Below are 18416 nucleotides of genomic sequence, written 5' to 3'. Positions count from 1 at the left end.
ACTTGCTGTCATTGCTCAGATCATCAAATGTAGGATTTAGGACACCATTTTGAGGCTGTACAAGGTGTTGGTGAAGCCACTTTTGGAGTGTTGTGTACAGTTCTGGTTGCCCTACTTCAGGAATAGTACATATTATTAAATTGGAGATGGTTCAGAAAAGATTTACCACAATGTTGCTGGCACTAGAGTGTTTGCCTTATAAGGAAAGGATGGATAGGCTGGGACTTTTTTCATTGGAATGTCGGCAGGTTGAGGAGAAAGCTTAGAAATGTTTATAAAATTACGAAGGGGATAGATAATGTGAGCAGCAAAGCTCTTTTCCCTAGTTTGGGCGGTGGGGGGGGGGAAAGAGTTCAAAACTAAGGGACATATTTTTAAGGTGAAAAGAGAAAGATTTAAAAGGGACCCAAAGGGCAATATTTTCCACACAGCAAGCTATATGAATGTGGAATAAATTAGATACAAGTACAGATATAACATTTAAAAGACATTTGGACAGGTAAACTAGTAGCAAAGGTTCAAAGGGATACGAGCAAAAGCAGACAAGTGGGACCAGCTTAAGTTTGGGAAACATGGTTGGAATGGATAAATTGGACTGAACGATCGGTTTCCATGCCATATGACTTCATGACTCTACATGCATAACGTAATTGAGGCAGTATTGATCATGAACCACAAATGAATACTTGTTCATTTTAGAGCAGTGGGACACACTACAGCTGTAGAACAAAACTTTACGAATGTTTGATTTTTTTTCTCCTTGCGTATTAATCAAACCTGTTTTGAAATTTGATCTTCATCGAACTCTATCACATAGCAAATCATTCAAAAACAAAAACAGAGCAATAAAGCTTAGTTTTAAATAAAAGTACAGCTGAAATAGATGCTGCCAGTTATTTCTATAACAACCACTCAACAAACTGCTTTCATACTCAACCCTCATGCATACCCTTCAGCACTTACTTAATCCCCTTTTTCCAATAATCCTCTTAGAAATCAAACCAAACATACCTGCGCTTGTTCTCTCGTTCCGATATCAAAGTTCTTTCTGCATCATCTTCAACTGCTCTCTTCCGACTTTCTTTGAGTGCACTAAGCACTGTTGCTTTCGAGCATGGGTCAGTTAGAGGAGATACAGCAGGGGACATCATATAGTCCAATCTGGAAAGTCGACATAGTTTAAATACATATCTAGTGATGTCACAAAAATCTAAACTGAATGACTTAGTTATTTAAAAGTTAATCTAACAAGTGTGGAAACAAATTCAGGATTAAAGTCAGAAGTTATGTCAAAAAGGAAAAACTGCTAAGTCTAAAACAATCCAGAAAATATATGTCTATCAGCTCAGCTTCTTTAAGATACAGGAACAGAGGGTTTTGGAGTGAGAGCAGGCTGTTCAGCCCTTCAAGCACGCTCTAGAATTTCATAAGGTCTAGCTAATCTGATTACAGTCCTGACTCCACCTTTCCTGTCTGCATTCATTAAACTGGACTCCCTTTCCACAAAAAAAAATGCATTTAACTCAGCCTTGAATAAATTCAATGAGTCATCTTCCACTACTTTCTGGGAAAGGGAATTCCATATACCAACAAATAAGAAAAAAAACTGATTTCTGGGAGAACTTTTATTCTTAAAATGAACCTCCTCATTCCAGTCTCACCAGGAGGAAACACTTCCCTAGTATCCACCCAGTCCAATGCCCTCAGATCTTATACATTTCAGTAAGATTGTGTCTTGTTCTTCTAAAATCCAACTTCTTCAACTTCCCTCTTCAGGCCTTCTGCCCAAGAATAAGGAGAATGAACCTTCGGTTAACTGATTCAAAAACAATTGTATTATTTTTTTCAAATAAGGAGACTAAAATTTTACATAGTACTTTCCAGATGTGATCCATAGTACTGCTTTTCAGTTCTTCCTGTTGAAGTGATCAAAGTTCATTTTCTTCAATATTATAACCCATCTGCCAAATATTTCATAATTTAAGCTATGCGCCTCTGCAGACTCTCAACCTTCGAACAACTTAGTTTCCCTCCTATCTTGGTATAATGAGTAAATTTGGCAAACATACATCCATTTGGTCCATTGATATGCATTATAAGTATAATGGAATGCCACTTGTTCGCACTTTCCAAACCAAAAAGGAGATATTTACTGTGCCACTTCGAATATGTAATCATCAGAACTTGAGGCTAAAATATACAGACAGTAGCAAAACTGTAAAGAGAGGCAGGAAATTTCCAAAGTTATATTTTAAAACCATTACTCAGTCAGATTTCGAAAACTACACATCTCCTCTGCTGCTAAAGCTACCTCCAAGCATTTTAATTTCTTCTTTTGTTCCAAACTTCTGTATTAAGACCAAGGCTAAATTGACAATCATGGTTTAACTCTTGCTCCTGGATTCAACAGCAAGAAAAAATTTGACTCTTTGAGTTACCAACTTCTGTCGTCATTGCATCGAGAACCAATTCTGGTGTTTGGAGAGTCTAGGACTAGGTGAATAGTTTTAGGATTGAAACAAGATCTTCTAGAATAAAATTACGTACACAAAAGCTATGTGAAGAACTTTAACAATCTCTTCCACAAAATGATAACTGCTCATTTTAAATCCAAGATATATTTATATAAACCACAGTTATTAAGGACTATGGGATAAAGATGGATTATATGTTGTCTGGTAACAAGATCATCCAGAATCTCACTGAATGGCAGAATAGGCTTGCGGGACTGGAAGAACTATTTCTATGTTTATGTTCCTGTTGGTTTGGTTGGATTAGTCATAGCTTCAGAAGCCAGGGCAGACTAGCCAAGCCATTTTTGTTCCTTTTCACTTTGCTGCTACAAAGAAAGAAAAACCAACAGCTACAAACGATGTTTATATTATTGTATGGCAGCAACTTGTTATTTGTTCCTTTGTATCAAAAAAAAACTAAATTAGGGAGTGAAAATCTGTTCTGTGGGAAAGCAGAAGCAAATAGAGATTGATTTCTTCATGTCCAAAATTTGTCTGCATGATTCAGGCTTCAAATTTTTCTTCTTTACTATGAATAGATCCAAGGACACAGATCTCACTCTAAGCTCATGTCACAGTTTCAAAAGACAACCATGAACCCATAGACTTCAAGGTCAGAGTCATAGACATGTACAGCACGGGAACAAACCCTTCAGTTCAACCCGTCCATGCCGACCAGATATCCCAACCCAATCTAGTCCCACCTGCCAGCACCCGGCCCATTTCCCTCCAAACCTTTCCTATTCATATACCCATCCAAATGCCTTTTAACTGTTGCAACTGTACTAGCCACCACCACATCCTCTGGCAGCTCATTCCATACACGTACCACCCTCTGCGTTGCCCCTTAGGTCTCTTTTAGATCTTTCCCCTCTCACCCTAAACCTATGCCCTACAGTTCTGGACTCTCCCACCCCAGGGACAATATTTTGACTATTTATCCTATCCATGCCCTTCATGATTTTATAAACCTCTAGAAGGTCACCCCTCAGCCTCTGACGCAACAGGGAAAACAGCCTCAGCCTGTTCAGATTGATCAGACAGCATTTGCACTCTTGCTTACCTACAGCCTTACTGCAAAGTACTCATTGTCCTTGGATTCAACTTCAAGGTGTTCCATGGTCAATGTGTCTGTCTGAGCTTACAATGAAGTATGACTTAGGTGTACCGCACAAAGTGCCAAGTCAGGGCTGGGAAAATGTAGATCACCTTAAGCATAGAAATTCCAACACTAAGAGATGGGATCATCAAATAGCCGAGTAAAAAAACTGCGTTGCTGGAAAAGCGCAGCAGGTCAGGCAGCATCCAAGGAGCAGGAGAATCGATGTTTTGGGCATGAGCCCTTCTTCAGGAATGACTATCTGACAGGACTAGACAGGGTAAACCTCGGAAGGATATTCCCAATGGTCAGGGAGTCCATAATCAGGAATCACTGTCTCAGGACAGAAGTTCCAAGGTTATGAAGGATATTTAAGATGAGATGAAGAAAAATTTCTTCAGTTAGAGAGCGTGAGCTGATGGAATTCTCTGCCACAGAGACTGGTTAATGCCAAACATTAAATGTTTTCCGAAAGAAGCTGGATATAGCCCTTATGCCAAAGGAATCTAGGATATAGGGAGAAAGTAGGAACCGGGTATTGAGTTGACTGATCAGCCAGAGCAGGCTCGAAGGGCCAAACAGCCCACTCTTGCAGCTAATTTCTATGTTACTCAGCCATTTCTCTTGAAAGGAAGTTGACAAGAGGTGGTCAGACACTACTGTACTTTGACAAAACCAGATTAATATTGCAACTGTTACAGACATGTCTGGCACCAAACAACCAGATGTAAATCAATTATAGCTGGGAGAAATGCAGAAAATAAAAGTCTTATTCATTACTATGCACACACATCAGCATTCCTAAACTAAACTGTGGCCTGTTTATGCCATCTCAAATCCCCTTGGATATTAACTGGAGTCAACATTTGGTCATCCAACAATATGTTGTGCATTATTAGGATTTCAGTCAAGCACTAAGTAATACAAAACACCCATTGACAAATTGTGAGATAATATGTGCAACAACACAGCAGAAGGAAGAGTATACTGATGGTGTCAAATTTGTCAGTAATGGTACAGCAATGTGTGAAAAATGGATTCTACAAGCATACTTTACATTAGAAGCAACTAGGTTAAGTATGGGTGTTTTTATCATGGTTAGTGCACTTTTTCAGTCTGGTAATGAAAATTCCATAAATAGATTTCTTAATAGAAGTTAATTCCCTGAACTGCATAAGGTAGATCAATCCAGATACAATTTAAACAAGGCAGTCCTGATAAAACCGATTTGTTCAGGCAAGAGCAGGATATGTTCGTACTACTTCAGCATCAATTACCAGCCTGTGGAGATCAGCAGTCAGACTTCCTACTTTACTACTTGAGTGACTCCAGATGCAAAGCGCATTGTGAAGTCAAAACCAGTTATGGCATTTTTCATTGTTAAACCATTGAATATCACTCACTGGACAACCGTGTCCACCTGGGCAAAGCACTGTAGGGCCAGACATCAGGAAGTTCATACATGAAACAGGGAAAAAAGTTGCTTCCACAATAGTTCACACACTGACACAAACATTGAACATGCATGCACCCTATTTATGATAGGCATAAATGGCTCTGTAATACTATATTCTTGCCACCTAATGCAGGACTAATTAACTGAAGGCATTATTTATTTTTTCATAAAACAAAGATCTGGATGCTGGAAATCTAAAACAAAAATGGAAACTGGAGAAACTCAGCAGATCCGGCAACATCTGTGGAGAGAAAGCAGAGTAAACATTTCTTATTTCATTGCTGCTTGGAGTTATTCTGAATTTGATGCTTGCATGCAGTGCACTCAACACTACAAAGATGATGGTGAAAGGTGCAAAGTTAACCTAAAATTGTGTCAAGTTTTGCATATTTGAAAATAGAATCTAACTTTACGGTTTTTCAAGTTAACATTGATCACAAAACTCGTACTTGGCTCAAAATGCTTAATTCATGCTTCCTCACTTTTGAGTTTCAAAGATCCATTTACAGTCCTATCAATGCACTAACCAAAATCGTGAATTTTGGTGAAAGTTCATTTGCGTTTTATTTCATAATTTCAGCGATCACACTATTTTGTTTTTGTACAAAATAACAGAGAACTCTAAGGATAACAATGCAGGTGGATGGGGAGACCAATGTTTAAGTGAAAATTGATATTAAAAATTAAGTCTTGAAATCAGAATTTGATTTTTTTGGGAATAATTTTATGAGAATAGTTGGAACGTGACATCGAGTAGCTCAGCTGAATATTGTTAGATATGTTGAAGGGGACAATAGATAAGTCAATGAGGAAGAAAGGAATAGAAGTGATACAGTTTGATAAACAGAGTATGGAAGCACTTGAGTATGGAACACATTCAATGCCAGTCAATGGATGCGGTGTAAAGCATTTTCAAGGCATGAGAGAGAGCACACAAATCTCCAATTAACCCACCTAGCCAACTCTTTCAAACTCTTGAAACAAAGTTAAATGCTGTTGTGAGCTACATATAAAGAAAATAAATTGATAGTCTAAGCGGTCTACTCCTCAAAACAGTTGCAATTGACTGTGAAAACAATTCAGATATTTTTCAGGACAGAAAAGGTAAATCCGAAATACTGCTTCACAGAAATTGTAATATGAGGACACAGGATCAAATGATAAATGACAACAGAAGGCAATTATTAATATAGGGTTCTTCACACAAGTGCGCAACAGGTAGAAACGATTTCAGGGCAATTTAGTAGTATCAGGACACTGGCATTGCACTACCAATGGAAGGAAGAAAAAAAGTTGAATTTCAAAGTTGTCACAGCCTTATATAAGAGTTCTCTGTAAAAGATTCTCTTTAAACTTACAACTTTATCACCAAATTCAGCCATGTGAACTTAAAGGTTCCAATTAAAGCAAATTCTACACCAAAATCTCACTTCCAACCTTCTCTAACTACTTCACTGAAATATATCTTGTCTTATCAGATTATTTACTGTATCACATTGGATTTCTAAAGAAATCTAAGAAAGGCAACGATATTTAATTTCTCACTGACACAAACCTGATATTATACAATACTGTGATTTGCTTACCACAAAACCTTATATTTTGCACTTACACTGAACTTCCACTTTCCTAAGAAACTACAGAATTTTATTTTGAACATAAAAATAGGTAATGGGAATACTTACAGAGATGAACGCATCATGTTTGCATCAGGTCGTGCAATTTTTACAGTCACTGGACTCTGTACCATGGGTGAGTTCCTGGAAGATAAAATATTTTTCTTCTGATAGCCATCCCACCGGACAGTCGGTAGAGTTCCAGGTACTGAATATTGGGGCTGGTGGATTGGATACCGTCGCCGAGGGGTCACTGTAAATTTATTCACCATGGCCTGATGCTCCCTAGAGAAAACAAAATTATTCGAATAAAAGATTAATTACACGTGTTGGGTCCTTGACTACTTTTTAGAAACTTGTTTGATGTGATAAAACGATTAATCATTTAAATTCTTTCAGGACTTGCATCTCCATGGCAAGACCAGTATTTGCTCTCCATCCCTAATTGTCCACAAAAAAGTTGACTGCACAGAAACCAAGGAAGTAGAAGCAGAGACAACAAAATATTGCTTTACAAATAACTGCTCTGCTTCGTTTGGTGCAAAAATATTTCCCTAGTCTGAACTGGTTTACAGCTTAGTTCCACCTGTCCATGCATGAAGAATCACTTCTGTCACAGCTTTAACTGCAGCTAGTGGTTTCACACACCATCACTAAAACATGCACCTGTAGGTAACACTTATATGTTAAACCACAGATCAAGTGGAAATATGAAGATGAAAAAGCAATTAAAAAAAAAACAAGTTTCTACCACATCTGCAAACTTGGAAGATATTTTCCAACAGCTGCTGTGGACCAACTCTCCAGTTTCACAGTAATATTACACTATGGCTGCAGTTGTTAATGACCTGGAAAACTTTGTTGTCTAAGTGGTTAACAGACACAGCACCTTCTGCATGTCTATTCATTATATTGGAAATTGTGACATCTTTCCATCAGAACAATTCAAATCATCTAGTCAATCCTTTGAGCTCTATCATAATTCAACTGTAACTAACATGTCAATAAACATGTTTATATAAATAAATGTAAGACATGCTATAATGGAGCAACTATTGACATTTTACAAAGTTTAAATGATGGACACTGCCAGTTAAATGGGAGATACTGGGATCTTTATCAACATTCTACTTAACTGACATGCAATGCTGGCCCAACGCTTGGTGGAACACTGACTATATACTTACCTTAAGCAAAATATATTGCTCACCATTAGATTTGGTGACAATGCCCTTCTTGGCAACTGAGGCTGGGGCACTGACTTCAAAGCATCACATCACAAATAAGGAAGTTATGCTCATTCAAGGTCCAAGTTTGAGTTGCACAGTCCACCACTCAATAAATTTCCGTTGGTGCCTTTCTTCACCCAATACCTTGATCATATGCTATTTTGTGTAATTCAATAGTAACAGATTATATGCCTTTACTTAAAATAATTCCAAAACTTAGCTTTAATGTATAATTTTAACATCTATCTTTAAAAATTCAAAGCGCCCCTTTGCTTTTCAAGTTAGTGAATTATTTACAAAAATCGCTTGGGGTAACCTGGTCAAAGAATAAGGTTTACCATGGTAAACTACCTCGATCCTCAGCCAGGGAAAAAAAAGGAAAATAACAAACAAAATTGTTCCATGAATGCATCGGTTACAGTTCTAACTTGAAGAACACATTTTTAAACATGACATTAGCCACTGTCCACTGTCGTACAGAACATGCAGCACAGCTCTAGAACATGAAACTCAGCAGAACCATGCTCATTTTTCCCAAAAGAATCTCCTGCCAGCCTTCATCGCAGTAACCCTAGCTTCTCCATAAATGCATTTCTGTTATTTGCCTCAACTACTACCCACCGTGGCAAGTTCCATAGTTTCATCAATATCTGGCTATAGACATTTCTCCTGAATTCCCTTTTGGATTTATGTGGCCATCTTTTATTTTGTGGTCCCTCATTTTTATTTGCATGACAGGATACGTAAAAGCTGGGTCGCAGGTAGACAGGATAGTGAAGGCGGCGTTTGGTATGCTTTCCTTTGTTGGTCAGAGTATTGAGTACAGGAGTTGGGAGGTCATGTTGTGGCTGTATAGGACATTAGTTAGGCCACTGTTGGAATATTGCGTGCAATTCTGGTCTCCTTCCTATTGGAAAGATGTTGTGAAACTTGAAAGGGTTCAGAAAAGATTTACAAAGATGTTGCCAGCGTTGGAGGATCTGAGATACAGGGAGAGGCTGAACAGGCTGGGGCTGTTTTCCCTGGAGCATTGGAGACGGAGGGGTGACCTTATAGAGGTTTATAAAATCATGAGGGGCATGGATAGGATAAATAGACAACGTCTTTTCCCTGGGGTAGAGGAGTCCAGAACCAGAGTGCATAGGTTTATGGCAAGAGGGCAAAGATATAAAAGAGACCTAAGGGGCAATGTTTTCATTCAGAGGGTGGTAAGTGTATGGAATGAGCTGCCAGAGGAAGTGATGGTGGCGCGTACAATTACAACATTTAAATGGCATCTGGATGGGTATATGAACAGGAAGGGTTTGGAGGAATTTGGGCCAGTAACTGGCAGGTGGGACTAGATTGGGTTGGGATATCTGGTCGGCATCGACGGGTTGGACCGAAGGGTCTGTTTCCATGCTGTACATCTCTATGACACTATGACTTCCATTCGGTGCCTTCTCTTTTGAGAAGAAATGCCAGCCTGTTTTGTTTTCTTGATAAATGTGACCTCGATCCTGCTAACATCTCACTTAGATGAACATGACGTAGTGCTTACAGATGGCAAATGTTCAGAAGCCACAGCAGCCAGAACTACCCTCAATTAATAAATCTGGAATCAAAAACCTTATCTCAGTGACAGCGACTATGAAACCACTGTCAATTGTCATAAAAAAAACAACTGAATCACTGATCCCCTTTCAGGAGGGAAACAAGAACAGATGAACCACCTGGTCAAATACAGGAACTGCCCCAGACAGCATTCAAGTTGCAGCTTGACAGTCATACTCATTAAAACATAACTAGGAAAGGTGATTGAAGGTATGTCCTGTCCCAAGGGCAGAACAGATCTAGAGGTGGCGGCACATGGCAGACATCAGAAGGGAATTTCACTGGGAATCATTGACATTGTCTGACATGAAGTGCCATTAGCAAACAGGAGCATGGAAACCTCATCACTCCTGACCACTTGCAAATCAGCTGATCTATTAATGGTCCTCTATACTGAACACCACTCTGAAGTACTGAAATTGGTAAGGGCACAGAACATAATCTGAATGAGGGACTTCAATTTCAACAAGTGCTTTGTGGTTGCACCAGCACTGACCAAGCTGGCCATAGATGCTAGAATGTGCTCAACTGGGTCTGCGTCAGCTAGCGAGGGGCGAACAGGAGAACGGATGTCACTGACAGTGCAACAAAATAGCAACCTGCTCACTATTACTCATTTTGAGTTTAATGAAGGCAACACAGGTGCTGACCACATTACAGCCTTATTCCAAATTTTATTTTGGTTGGGGGCGGGCGGGTGTTTTAGAACTCTGCCCACATTCCTGATGACAGGTTTTTGCTCAAAACATCGATTCGCCTGATTGCTGGAAAAGCACAGCCACTCTTCAACTTTGCCCTCAATGTAAATCATCTTAATTCCAGGACATCACTGCAAGAGTTCCTTAGAGAAATATTCACCAGCTAACTACCTGCAGGAGCATTAAACACCTTGCTTAGATCAGAATGTCAGAAGAACAAGAAAATAAGGAAAAAGGTCAGAAATGGAAATGGACTCTGATGACTGCACAACCATAAAAGATCAATCACAACTCATCAACTCATTAAAGAGGTCCACCATGTCTGTTTGCAGCAAGATCTGGACAACATTCAAACTTGAGAGAGTACATGCCGTGAAATGTTCAGCATGGACTCCTGGCATCGAGGAAGCCCAGCGCAGACTCCTGGACTTGAGGAAGCCTAGTGTGACTCCCTGCTTTTGAACTTTAGGACATGATGCTGAATTCTTACCTTCATTTCAACATTTCTCTAATCTACACCTAAGATTTTGTACATAGGTATAATTGTACCTAAGATGGCACAAGAAATGGTAACTTTGTACATTTTTACCGTACTCACATATCTCTATACTTGAGTACATGTGACTATAAATCTAATTTTAAATATTGTGGCTACAAGAGCAGGTCAAAGAGCAGTGAGTAACCCAGCTACTGACTGTACAGCATTTAAAAGGCAGAAGTCAGACATGTAGCAGAATACTCTCAACTTGAATAGATGAAAGCAGCTCAAGGAACACTCCAAGTGGTTGATGCCATCTAGGACGTGGTAGACTACTTAATTAGCACCCCATTCACCACTTCAACATCATTGCCTTCACTACTGAGACAGTGTCACATTATTACGTTCCATCGAAAAGATGCACTGCAGCAACTCACCAAAGCTCCTTTAATTGCACCTTTCAAACCCACAGCCTCTAGCAACGAGAAGGGCAAGGACAGCAGATGCATGGGAATACCATTATCTCTAAATTCCTCTCCAAGCCTCTCATCATCCTGATCGGGAGCTATGCTGCTGTTCTTCTCCCGTCACTATGTTGAAATGCTTCAAAACCTTTGTGGTGTCTCTATACCCCAAGATCTGCAAAGGTTCAAGAATGGTTCACCACCACCCTCCCAAAACAATTAGGAATGGGCAATAAATCCTGACTGAGCCAGTAAAAATCAGTACTGTGAATGAATTTCATGCACAAGTTAAGCACAATTTTCATGTTTTTTTGCTTCTTACCTTTCAGACCCCTGCTGTTTGCTTTCTCAATGGCCTTAACTCGAATGCTATTCTTATGTTACGTTCTTTAGGGCTCATTTAATTTTCAAGCACCAAACTATCAAGCTAACATTGAAAACAGGACTGGACTTAAGGAAGATTCTCAGACTGCAGCTCTGGATTAGTAATCGCAAAAGTGCCTCCAGGTGCAACAAAAGCCAAAATAAGGAATTCCTGAAAATGACAAATTTTCAAAATGACTTCACTGGCTAACGAGCACATCAGAATCCAGAACACAAGACTTAGGGTGAAAGTCCAGGGAGTACTGCACTGCGAAGGGTACCGTGTTTCAAAAAAAAGAGCCTGCCCCTATACACTACTTTGAACAGCTGGAGCTTCTATCCCCAATGAGCTGCTAATATTTATCCCTCAATCAACAATAAAACAAATTAACTATCTCATCCTCACATTGTTGTCTGTCAGACCACGCAGAAATTAGGTACAATTGTAATTGTACCTCAGCATACTTTATTGGCTATGGAACATTGACATCTAAGGTTACAAGAGGAGTTCTATAAACACAAGTCTTTCTTTAATGAAAGATTATGTACACAGCAATATTTTTCTGCAATAATTTTAAATACATATAATGGCTTTAAGTACTCAGAGGAAATCACAGTTATTACAAAACCCAAAATAATGGAACAGATTTTATGAAAATGTCTGATGCTTTTGGTATAAAAATTAAGTGCAGGAGAAACCCAATTGTCTGGCAACATCATTGGAGACAGAAACAAAGTTAATAATTTTAGTCCAACATGACTCTTCTCCAGAAATATGCCCATCGTATTGCTAAGATTCTGATGAAAAGTTACAGGTTGAACTGAAAATCCCATTCTTATTCCAATTGGATCTGCATTTCCAATAATTTCAGATTTCCAAAATTGCTGTTTTATCTCTCCATTCAATCTTATAAAAGTAGGCCATTCAGTCCTTGTAATCTGACCCAACACTCAACAATGACTAATCTTCGCTCACAAGTACACCTTCCCACATCCCAAATTTCCAATGTTGACCTTCCCTTCAAGTTTTCAGGCCAGTAAAATATTCCCAAAACATACATTAGCTCAGCTGTAAACTTATTTCTCAACAACTTAGGGTATCAACTGCCCCGGGCAACCTTTGGACTCGAACAGCATGAAACAATACAAGTTTACGACAACTAGTCGAATGAATGAATGAATGAGTTGATGATCATGGTGCGTTAATTGTTGTCAGGTCCGTTGTTTCCAGGCTCTTACCCAAAGGACAGCCTCCTGGTGGGGGTCTGCATAGGATTCGGCCGACTGTAGCGGTTCCTTATCTCCCTGTTGCCAAAAGTGGCCTGTGCCGAGTTTTCGTTCGACAAGTAGCTGCCCATCATGAGGTCGGCGGGGCTCCGCTCATCAGCATAAGCCTCCGGCAGCGGGTTGCGTTGCTCACAATTCACCAGCTCCCACTTGCAGCTATTGCCCGGGGCCCGGCCGGGATTCCAAGGACCGGCCTGGGGCCTGCCTCTGACACTCCGACTTCTCCCTTTCCAATGGCCGCCTCCTCCGTTCAACCTGTTGTGCAGCACTTCGGCCCAACGCGTCCCGAGGAGAAACGCGACGGTGCGATCGAGTAAATCTCGGAGGCCGGGCCTGGGGCCTACTCCCTCCAGCGAAGAGTAATAAACCCAAGCGGAAACCACCGCCAGCAGGCCCAGCAAGTACCAGCCCAAGATGTACAAAGAAAACAGCAAAGCGAAGCCAAGCCCCGCCGCCCACGTTATCACAGACCGCTTGTGTGCGGGAGACATGGCGGCGGCGGCTTCAATCCAGTCTCAGTAGCAGCCATTCTGCTCTCGCTCTGTCCGCCATTACCGGACGCTTCACACAGTGCACATGCGCGCCATTACCCGGCACCCACTGCCGGGCGGGGTAGCCATCCCTCCCCCCGACCTCCCCGTCAGCCCGTCGACCTCAGGCCAACCTGGGCGCGCGCGCACACCGACCGTCTCCTGGCAACCCGCGGCCGCGCACGCCCTGCGCGACAAGTCCGGCCGGCATCACCCGCGCAGGCTTGTGACGGCAGCGCGCGCCCCAGCGCCCAGCTGCGTGCCTCCGCGGATACACTGGGCTGAGCGGAGGAACTGCGCGTGACTCTGTCACAGTTAACCGTCACACAACACCAGGCTACAGTCCATCAGGTTTATTTGGAAGCACTAGCTTTCAGGGCACTGCTCCTTCATCAGGTGGTTGTGGAGAATAAGACTGTAAGTCACAGAATTTATAGCAAAAGCTTACAGTGTGGTGCAACTGAAATTATACATTGAAAAAAGACCTGGATTGTTTGTTAAGTCTCTCATCTTTTAGAGTGACCATGTTGGTTTCAGTTCTTTCATATGTAAATTACAAAACCTTTTTTAACAAGTTATATTCTCAAAATTTGGAGATGCCGATGTTGTACTGGGGTGTACAAATCACACAACACCAGGTTATAGTCCAACAGGTTTAATTGGAAGCACCCGAGCTTTCGGAGGGACGCTCCTTCATCAGGTGATAGTGGAGAGCTCGATCCTAACACACGGAATTTATAGCAAACATTTGCAGTGTGATGTAACTGAAATTATACATTGAAAAATTGATTGTCTGTTAAGCCTTTCATCTGTTAGAATACAGTGATAATTTCACTTCTTTCATGTGTAAATCACAAAACCGTTTTTTTAAAGTTGCATTCTCAGGTTAGCTGTTAACAATGGTGATAGCTAGACAATATTTTGAAGGTGTTAGCCCCCTGCGTTCTCTGTCTATGTGGGGGTGGGGGAGTGGGGTGTGGTTATGAATGTCTGTGAGAGGGTATATGTATAGGTGTAAAGGGGTTTAAGTCGGAGAGGGTGTGTGTGAGTCTATGAAAGAGGGTCTGAATGTATGTCTGTCTGGGTGTGTGTATCGTACAATGAGGTCACCTGTAGAGTGACATGAACCCAAGGTCCCGGATGAGGCCATCCCCATGGGTACCAAACTTGGCTATCAATATTCAAAAAGTGGACTAACAAATGTCCTGTACAGTTGCAACATGACCTCCCAACTACAATACTCTTGTGCCAATAAAGGAAAGCATACCAAACACCTTTTTTACTATCAGTGCGAGCAGCTCCTGAAGGTGTTTAAAGAGAAGGAAGGGGAGCCTCTGTTCTCCATCTTGTCGGCGGTCCCGTTGTGTGCGGTTCCCTCACAGAGGAGTCGAGTTGTTACAATTCATATGTACAGCCCCCACATCCCAGCAGCTGATGTCCTGACCTTCCTGAGAAGATATGGCCAGGTCGAGGGAGAAAGCACCGATGTGGTTGACCCTTTTGGAATCTGGGCCAGCAAGCGGCAGGTCAGGGTAATCCTGAGGGTCGATGCCAGTGGGAACATCCTACGCCCACCCTCCAGCTTTGCTATCGTAGGGAGCAGTGGGTACCTGACTTATGTAGGGCAGCTGAAAGTGTGGGAGGTCAGGCCATATGGTGGCGGACTGTAAGGTCACTATCTGTCAGAACTGCAAGCAGGAGAGTCACCCGACCAAGGACTGCAAAGAGGCCAAGAACTGTAATCTGTGCTGAGACGTGGGCCACATGTACAAGGCCTATCCAAGACTAGGGGCTGCCACCTACGCACAGATGGCTGGAGGTAGACTGCAGAAGACGAGCAAGGTACCACAAACCAGCAGGGGAACAGTGTCTGGTGGCACCCAGAAGGAAGGACAGGCTGGAGCGGAGCAGATGGCAGCCACCGGAGAGCTGCCGATCCAAGCTCCTACAGGACAGACGGATGCAATGGAGGAGGAGGGAACCAAGGAGGCAGAGGAATGGATTCCTGTAAAAAAAACAGGAGGAAGAAAACCTGCCAGGCTGCCAAAACCTCCCAGCAAAGGGGGAAACGGCAGCTGCATGGTGAGGATACAGGCAGTTCTTCAGATGGTGAAGACGGGCACAAGGAGGGTCATCACCAAAAGAAGAGACAGAGCACCACGGGGAGAAAGGAGGGCAGCACCTGCCAAACAGGAAACAATGAACCGTCTGAGGCGACTGGTAAAGACCACCCCCCACCAGGTGAAAGCTAGGAGGTACCCCCCGCCCCACAGCTCCAGGTATTTGGGAGCAGCGATCCTCTGACAGCCCCGCTGTCAGATGTAGAACTGGACTGTGCGAACCCTGGTCCCGGCCCAATGACACCAGAGCGGGCAAATGGCCCCAGAGTGGAGCCGGACAGCTAGCTCAGCCCTGCGAGGGTCCAGCAGTTCGCGTTCACCAGGATCAGCAACAAATGGACACTGGTAACCTCATAAACTGTTAAAATAGTGATAAAAATTGTAAGCATTAATGTGCGTAGTATTATATCTGCGACTTGATGTGTTTCAACGTTGGCCTTCCTCTCCAATGTTAGAGCCGATGTCCTGTGTATGCAGGAGTGTGGGATACCACCTCAGCAGCTACTGGAGATAGTCGAGCTTGTGGGCCCATAGGCCATCAGTTTGGTTGGGGGGGCAATGATAACCGCTCCTCAGGCCTGGGTATCCTATTGTGAGGAGGCAACTTTACCATCTCCAAAATTAAGGAGGTGGTGGGCAGGTGCCTCCTCGTCACTGGCATCATGTACAGAAACACTCCACTGTGACTAATTAATATGTATGCCCCAACGGGTAAGAGTGAACGGTTGGCCATCCTGCAGCAGCTTCCACTGTTGGCTGGCTACGTCCAGGCTGGTCATTTTTGGCTGGAGACTTCAACTGTCATTGATGCAGATGGATGCCACATCCAGAGCCTTGATGGAAATAGTCAAAGATGCTAAGCTGCACGACGTCTTCAGCACCCCTGCAGACGGAGCACAGCGTAGATACACCTGGTCACGGGCAGACGGGTCTATCCGCTCAAGGATAAATTACCTGTTTGTGTCCCGAACATTCTCGGTCAGACGTCAAGCCAGTGTTCTTCTCTGACCACTGCCTCCTGCTGGCCGACTGTCACCTACAGGATGGGCTGGTAAGGGAACGTGGAAGCTGAACACAAAGCTGTTGACCCCGGGAAACATTGAGGAGCTCAAGAGGGATTAGGCAGGTTGAAGAACCGTGAAGCCCCTCTTTGAGTCCCCAGTGGACTGGTGGGAAACAGTAAAAGGGAATACCAAGAGGTTCTTCATCCTCAAAGGTGTTCAGGATGTGAGAGAGGTGGGGAAACCTGTTCCAGCCCCAGGAAAGTATGCAGAACCTGCTCCTGCTGCAGACAATGGGGGTCGATGTCACGGAGGACCTCTAGGAGGTGAAGGGCCAGCAAGCCTCGCTCTTTGCCTTGGAGGTCTCCAAGATAATCTTCCGGTCCAGGGTCCATTCCGTGAAGCAGGACGAGACGTGTTCACATTTCTTCTTCCAGAAGGTGCACAAAGAGAGCTCCGTGCTCAGCAGCCTGAAGGAAGAAGATGGCTCGGTAACGTCATCTCAGGCTGACGTCATGAGGATCAGCAAATCCTTCTACGCCAGTCTGTATGACTCGAAGCCAACTGACAGTGCTGCCTCCCAGTCGTTCCTGTCCTTTATCATGGAGGTCTTAGATGACAGAATACGGGAGAGGCTGGACCAGCCGTTATCTCTGGATGAGCTGACCAAGGCCCTTGAGTCCTTCGAAAAGAATAAAACTCCCGGAAGTGACGGCTTACTGGTCAAGCTCTATTCTGCTCTGTGGGACTTGATTGGGCAGGACCTGCTGGAGGTGTATGTCAATATGCTTCGGGCAGGTACCATGAGTGAATCCATGAGGAAAGGCATCATCACCCTCATCTACAAACAGAAGGAGGAGAGGGAGGAAATTAGAAATTGGAGATCAATCTCACTATTAAACGCGGATTATAAAATCTTGTCAAAGGTCATCGCCAATCATGGATGACGTCACCGTTTTCTGCTTGGATCCGCTGTCTGTACACAAACTCATGTGCATCTGTGACCATTTTGAACAGGCCTTGGGGGCCAAGGTAAACTGATACAAGAGTGAGGCTATGCTCTTCAAGAACTGGGCCGACCAATCCTCGATCCCCTTCACCATCAGGACTGACCACCTGAAGGTGCTGGGTATTTGGTTAGGTGGGGCTGGGGTGTGTGCCAAGTCTTGGAAGGAGCGGATCAGGAAAGCGAGACAGAAATTAGGCAGATGGGAGCAAAGGTCACTCTCCATTGTGGGAAAAAACCTGGTCATCAGATGTGAGGCACTGTCAGTATTGTTATATGTGGCACAGGTTTGGCCTATTCCCAGTACCTGTGCTGCTGCAGTCACCCGGGCCATCTTCCACTTCATGTGGAGATCAAAGATGGACTGGGCCCGAAGGGACACGATGTATAAAGATCTGGGGAACCGGAGGGGGGTGGGGGTGGAGAAACACACCCAATGCACCCTCACCCTGATGGCCACCTTTGTGTGTGGCTGCATCAAGCTGTGCGTGGATCCCCGGTACGTAAACACCAAGTGTCACTATGTACTAAGGTTCTACCTGTCCCTGATGTTGCGAAGGATGGGCCTGGCCTCGCTGCCGCGGAACGCTCCGAGTAGTTGGACCGTTCCGTATCGCCTGTCCTTCATGGAGAAATTTATGAAGAAAAACACCTTTGACCACAAGTCCATCAGGAAGTGGTCAGCAAGTAGTGTCCTTGAGACCCTTTGGGAAAAGGAGGGGGCAGATCCTATTGAGCGGTTCCCTGAGTAGACTGTCAAAGCCATTTGGCAGAATGCCTCATTGCCAGAACTTTCCAACAAGCACCAAGACATGGTGGTGAGAAGGGCTCTGCCTGTGAGATCCTTTATGCACACCCAGACTCTCAGCCGTACCGCACGCTGCCCTCAAAGCAGCTGCGGGGTGGAAAGAGACTGTCACACACCACCTTCTGGAATGTGCCTATGCAAAGGAAGTCTGGAGA

At 43.3% G+C, this 18416-nt stretch overlaps 1 protein-coding gene across 3 annotated transcripts in view; it reads right to left on the bottom strand.

Annotated features, from left to right (window-relative positions):
• Positions 1 to 13530, bottom strand: part of pom121 (POM121 transmembrane nucleoporin) — a 58704-nt gene extending 45174 nt beyond the window's left edge. For 2 of the 3 annotated variants that reach the window (XM_060848445.1, XM_060848447.1), the window contains exons 1-3: positions 12749 to 13529; positions 6754 to 6969; positions 1012 to 1161 (exon numbers count right to left, since the gene is read on the bottom strand). In XM_060848445.1, coding sequence (XP_060704428.1) covers positions 1012 to 1161; positions 6754 to 6969; positions 12749 to 13287 — 905 coding nt within the window. In that variant the 5' untranslated portion in view covers positions 13288 to 13529. Of the gene's footprint in view, positions 1 to 1011; positions 1162 to 6753; positions 6970 to 12748 lie in introns of all 3 variants that reach the window. The other variant, XM_060848446.1, reaches the window with a different exon arrangement.
• Positions 13531 to 18416: the final 4886 nt, after the last annotated feature.

This window comes from Hemiscyllium ocellatum, chromosome 31, assembly GCF_020745735.1.
Source record: "Hemiscyllium ocellatum isolate sHemOce1 chromosome 31, sHemOce1.pat.X.cur, whole genome shotgun sequence".
Classification (NCBI taxonomy): Eukaryota; Metazoa; Chordata; class Chondrichthyes; order Orectolobiformes; family Hemiscylliidae; genus Hemiscyllium; species Hemiscyllium ocellatum.
Note: the sequence above shows the minus strand (reverse complement) of the source record. Positions and strands in the feature narration are given on the sequence as shown.